The sequence below is a fragment of the Musa acuminata genome, chromosome BXJ3-4, assembly GCF_036884655.1.
Source record: "Musa acuminata AAA Group cultivar baxijiao chromosome BXJ3-4, Cavendish_Baxijiao_AAA, whole genome shotgun sequence".
In the NCBI taxonomy this organism is placed as follows: Eukaryota; Viridiplantae; Streptophyta; class Magnoliopsida; order Zingiberales; family Musaceae; genus Musa; species Musa acuminata.
This window is the reverse complement of record NC_088352.1, coordinates 38,333,881-38,340,061: the sequence shown is the minus strand read 5'-3', so window position 1 is coordinate 38,340,061 and position 6,181 is coordinate 38,333,881. Positions and strand designations below refer to the sequence as shown.

Below are 6,181 nucleotides of genomic sequence, written 5' to 3'. Positions count from 1 at the left end.
TTCTGTGGTTGCTTATGTTGGATGGGGTTACTTCAACTTGAAACCTATTCTGGATCAAGGCATATGTATTATTCCACTAGCACACATATCACAAGGTTTCTTCACTTGTAGGGAGTGTGAGAATATGGGGATAGAAAATAATGCACATGAGGTCTTAGTGAGCCCACAACCTAATCATTCTCTCATTTTTATAAGAGGCAGGAAGCACTGCCTGTGTCAGCAAATGCTGGATGAGCATTCCCAAGAAGGTTGTTGGATCTACAGAAAGAACAGCTAAGCCACCACAGGAAAAGCCATCCTTTTTGCTCAAGGGACACAAGTTGTGGCAATGGCCTCACATGTGCAGCTACACCACAGTTCCACATGGATTTTGATTTCACCATACCATCAAGAGTCAATTTTACCATATCAATTTTGATTTCAGCACAGACCATTTTTAACTCAGTAAATCAAGTTGCTCATGTAGCTGAACAAGGAAATATTTTCTCCCTAGTCTTACAGAAGAAATCATAATACTAAATATATATAAAGTAGGGAAAAAAGAAAGCTCCAGAAAATGAAGAGCTAATTATTTGCTCATTCCAAGGAAGATCTTATTAGGTGAAAAAAAACACAAATAAACATAATAAAAAAAAAATTTAGAGCCAATTTTGAAACCAAGTCCCAACAGTGGCTTATTTCCACAGTCCACCACTGCACATTAAACTATACCTTTACCTTTCAAAAGAAAGCTCTAAGCTGACACAAGTAGATGCATGCATCTTTAACAATGACTGACTTCCTTCAGGTCATCAAGAGCATGAAGAGCTCTGGTGTTTGATATGGCTCAAAGATTAGTCTTCACAAGAACAGATCAGGAAGGACAAAAAGATGACATAGTTCCTATCAATCCTACTCAGTATTACACAACTGACAAAGATGGTGGGGCTGGTGGAGGCATTCTTGACAACAACTTACATCACATGCAGCAACTGATGTTGAAAGATGTGAAAACCCAATGATGTTATGGCAATAAGATGATATCAAACATAAGAACAGAAAAGCTAAGAGCTAAGAGAAGTTTTGAGCTCACCAACTATGTCAAGAAATAGCCCCTTATCATGATGAAGCAGGTGTCTAAGCAAGTAGCCATTTGAATAAAAGATCTATGTGATACAGGAAGAATTGAACTTAAAATATTCCATTTATCTAAACTTTTTGAGTTCATGTGACTAAATTTTTTGGCCATTCATGGCTGAGAGCAGACAAGGATATGATGAGCATACAGATGTGTTTCTAATTGTTATTCACATAGAAGTAATAAATAAAACAGTAGCATCCTCTCAACCAGCTGGAACATGAAGGAATCTTGCATATAGCAGAACACTGTAGCATTGGATTTTGAGACATTTTTAGGGGAAATAGGGAACATGAAGCCAACCAGTCACATCTCACAAGCAAATAGGCAATTCCATTATTTCAGAGTTGTAGGGTACAAATGACCCAATTGTTGCATCACAGAAATGCAACAAGTAACAAATTATCAACAAGGAAGGCAATAGAATTCATAACTTAATTTGTCTATTAGATGGCTTGTGACCAGATCTTGACTGTTCAATCAAAATCTAACAGCCAGCCAGAGATCTTACATCCATTACATCTGGTCTCATGTTTCTAGATTCTTTTGGCGAGACCTTACAATGTTGAACATGATTAAATAAAGCCATGCATGACCTTCAAATCAGAGCCCCAATTCCAGACCACAGATGGTTAAGTAGACACTAAGACATTATACTTGAATGTCTCACTGTGATTTTGACATAGCAAGTCCACATCAGAAATAAGCTGAAGACTAAATCTTAGGCTATAACTCAATCTCATTCAAAATTGTTGGTCAGGCTGTTCCACACAATTCATTCATCAAAGGATGAGCACTGAGTTGTGCATTCAACCTTCCAGATGAATCATTCTGATTCTGGTATATGAATGAGATTTCCATTACATGATTCATGCACAAGGTAACAGGTAAATCTTATGTGCTTAACCAAGAGAAATCCAGATATGTCTAGGCAAAAGCACAACTGGTCAACTAACGTAGGGGAACAGATGCATAATTACAAGAAACATGTCCCAGAGCTTGTCTTGTGAGAATGCTGGGATTTTGCAGAAAGGAAGATGTCTCGTAATCATGAATCAAAACCCGAATAGATGCCACTCTCACGCAATAGCCTCTTCTCCTCTTCAACATAGTTCTTCCCCCTGCTGGCCTGACCAAGATCCCTCTTGTGCTTCTCTTTCTGTGAGAAGGATAAGTTTTTTTCCTTCCTGCTTGCCTCTAGGTTGTTCCTCACACTCGAGAGCTTCTCACCTTGAGCCACAGCATCTCTAGTGCGCTCACGCTCTTCAAATGACTCCTCTGTGATGTTTTTAGATGCATTAGCCCCTTTGCCAGTTGACCAGGACCAGTCTTGCTCTTTGTCCTCGACCCTTGGAGGAGGCACCTTCAGAACAGAGGGTCCACCATGGTACCCATGCTTGCTTAGAGCGTCGAAGTTCATCCCACCATGCTTCTTCTTTTTGGAGTCAAGTGCTGTTCATGGAGTCAACCCATGTCAAGCAGCAATACCTTTTCGTTTATCAAATAGAATATACATACTAAAAGAACAAAGTCCTTTCAAGCATATTTTGTCAACGAAACAAAAAGTATGCAGAGTAAAGAAACAACAATGAAGATCAGATTAAACCTTCTACATTAAAGATGGAACTACTAAGATCCTCGAAAGATGGATGTGATAATTATGGTGAGATAGGATCAATGTAAATATGATACATGGGATCAGATGCCCAAAGCTTAGCTAAATACTTATGTGAAGTGGTAAGCCTGTGGACTTCTTCTGTGACCCAGATAAGGGCCTCAGCTTTGGAAGGATGAATGATGGTATCCAAGGGCCGGTACTCATCATCATGCCCAACCCTGGACTGGTCCCATTGTTTCAGAAGTATGTTTGTAAGGTAGTGTAGTGGTTGTTCATATAATAGTTTCACTGATTTGGCCAACCCCTGCCATGATGTGAATGGAATAATAGAACCCCGATGAGCAGGAATGGGTATTTGTCCCATATATTCCTGATACATCTCCGCCCTTCTGATAAGTGCACCTGCAGTATCAAGGATGTGTTAAGGAGGGACATCCATATTTTGGCCAGATTATGCCGGATATATTATGAGAAAAGACAAATCAATGAGCAAGATAATTATCACCCTAAGCGTTGGTGCTAGCTAAATAGGTGTCTCATGAATTGCAAAGCCAAACGATGACCACCAAGAATAGGTGCAAAATCTGATAGAGGCGTCTAAAATTCAGTATGGCTTCGACATATTGATTAAACACCAAGGGTCTAGCCAGCTTTTGCCTGTAGGAGTTTTGTCGGCTACCTACATTTCTTTAGGCAGCTTGTTGTGCCCCTTTGCAGATGGGTCTGACACTACTTTCGCAATCCCTTTCAAAGGTATATCAGAAGGATAAAGTGGAAGTTTAGACCATGTGAAGTCGCCCGACTGCATGGTGCAGGACAAGGTTTTAAGAGTGTTCTCAATTGTCAAGTCATTGAACAGTGGTGCCTTGAGAGCATACATGATCGTGACAATAAAAAGGGTTAAAGTTGTTTGTATTAGGAAATGGGTCAGCCTAGCCACTTTATAAGACATAAAATTGGTCAATTGGCTATATGTAATGGTCTTTTGGATATTTGGGTTTAAGGTAAATGCAGTGACTGGGGTACCAACATTTTCAAGCATATATGTTTACTTTATTATTAGACAACTAGATGTATCACTTGCTTTCTGTAGTGTGTAGTATAATAAAAGAGCTATTAAGGGAAAGGATCTTGAGTGTTTGTTTTCCATTCATCAAAATTGACCTAAGGGGCACTTTGTGCTTACAAAGATTGTATATGGAACAAGGTTGAGTCACCACCTACACGAGGAAAAAGAGAAGAGATCATCAAGAAGAGGAGGTCTAAAATAAGGACATGGCAGTGACGTTTATCTTTGATTAAGTTCTATGCTCTTCTCTTGTGAGACAATTCCACTAGTAATATTTTACATCATAAGTGGTCTCACTTTGTATCATAATGCTGCATAGATTATTTGGTTTTCATTTTATTTTGATGTGTGAATTTTAACAATCTTCAACACTTAATGTGTTATTCAGTAAAAGTTGCTGCAGAACTAGGAAAGTGAAGATAAAAGAAAATGAAAAAGGCCCATTTTTTTAGTTCTCGGAGAGCTGCAGTAGTCGACTTCTAGAAAAGTAGAAAGCAGGAAAACCAAGCAGGTGGTCTACATTCAAATTTTGATATTTAAATGACAATCTTGGAACAAACTAAGCGATAAATGCCCTTAAATCAGGTATAGATGGAAGATATAAATTGGAATAGGTTTTAAAAAATTGTAATGATGTGCACCTGCAGGTCCAGAAGTCCTAACTGTTGAAAATAGCAATGACAGTAAGATGATAGAAAGACTAATATCTGGGACCTAAAAATACGAAATATAATAAAATGGTTGAACACAGAACTTTGCACTGTTGGATGCAATCCTTGTGAGGAACTGAACATATCAATACAACAAGGTAAGAGAATCCAGAACAGATTTCAGTAACTTGAAGTTATATGATGCACATAGTTCCATTTGGGCAAACACTGATATCAGGATATTCAATAATTAGACAAGCTTAATTCAGGCAAAGTTAAAAAATCATCCAACCGCAAACCCCTTTAAACATAAAAGACTATTAATCATCTTTAGTAAAAAAGAAAGAGCCATGGAGCAAACCTTCCGATGTGTGATCTTTGGATGATTGAGGACCTACATTTTTTCTAGACATTTTTGTAGCCAGTCCATCATCTTCAGAATCCGAGTCTGACGAATCATCAGAAGATATAACCAAGGATTTTTCCCATGGGGCGGCTCTCTTCATTTTCACAATGGTCCTAAGGAGCACAGGGAGAACATTGGAAGTTATAACACTCAGCAACAAATCAAAATCCATTGCAAAAATAATTGTAAAAGAACTTCATAGTAAAAAACAAACAATCCTGCTGAGATTCCCATAACCCGGTATCCATGTAAAGACTAACAACATAAATGAGATCAATAAGCTAGCATGAAGGTACTTGCAACAAATTTACAGACAGAATAAACAGAATAGATATAAAAGTCAGTATCAACAACTTCGAATGAGCTGAAAAGATCTGCAGGCCTAAAAATTTGGCATGACTAAAATAATAACAACATTAATCTCTAATAACTAGACTAAAGCAACTTAAAATAATAGTCCAAAGTCCCTCCATTATCATGTTATCCCAGCCTGTAAATGGAAATATGCAAAATTGAAGTCGGGAATCAAATCCAAAAGTTCACGTTTCCCTGGCTGATACAACAGAAAACATGCATGAATCCAAAAATGGCATCAGGGAACAAGATGATGTTACTTGAGATCCTTAATAAATGAATTCTTATCACTACAACAAAAAGTATACCTCCCAGTAGACCTGCGTCAAAGATAGCATTACACGTTTTAGGGCATCTCAAAACAGATATCAGATGCCCTTCCTAGCCTATCTGTTCTGCAGAATTAAATATGTACAGGAAGATTCATAGAGAAACAGTAAGCTCATAGTCCAACTCTTAGGAGAGGCCGGGGAAGGGAGCAAAGAGGAGACCTTCGTTCGAGTTGTCGGCGACAAGAGCGAGGTGGAGGATGACGGTGTATACGGCGACTGGCGGAGGCAGAAGCGGCTCCTGCTTCTCCGACTCGAGGGCGGTGGTAGGCCGGCGGCCGGCTCCACGCAATCGACGGCGGCGGACAGCGTCGAGTGGAGGCACGATTAGGGCGCACAACGACTCGCTTTTAGGGATTTGTTTTCGCTTTGCTTAACGTCAACAGAACACAACGAACCCATGTCAAGGGACATCGGAGAGTCCATAGGGTCCCACAAAAGTTGGCCTTTTGTTTCCAATCGGGAGACGGGTACATTTCGATGGCACATTAAGACCACAAATATATGGTTTGCATAAGTTTGGTTTCCAAGTAATCGGATTCATTTCAGGTTATCGGATCTTCAAATCATATGGGGAAAATATATACCCAATGACGAGTTGAGGTCTTCGAATCGATCCGAGTTGGGTTGGGTGAAGT

At 39.3% G+C, this 6,181-nt stretch overlaps 1 protein-coding gene across 2 annotated transcripts; it reads right to left on the bottom strand.

Moving 5' to 3' along the window:
* Positions 1 to 1,838: 1,838 nt before the first annotated feature.
* LOC103975367 (protein RDM1) lies at positions 1,839 to 5,915 on the bottom strand. Of its 2 annotated transcripts, none has more exons than XM_009390322.3 (3): positions 5,706 to 5,900; positions 4,816 to 4,973; positions 1,839 to 2,569 (listed from the first exon to the last, which is right to left on the bottom strand). In XM_009390322.3, exons 2-3 carry the CDS (start codon positions 4,958 to 4,960, stop codon positions 2,166 to 2,168), a joined length of 549 nt encoding a protein of 182 aa, XP_009388597.2. In that variant the 5' UTR covers positions 4,961 to 4,973; positions 5,706 to 5,900; the 3' UTR covers positions 1,839 to 2,165. The 2 variants fall into 2 exon arrangements, with proteins under 2 accessions (XP_009388597.2, XP_009388605.2); XM_009390330.3 differs by lacking the exon at positions 1,839 to 2,569 and adding an exon at positions 2,636 to 3,137 and having other exon boundaries at positions 5,706 to 5,915.
* Positions 5,916 to 6,181: the final 266 nt, after the last annotated feature.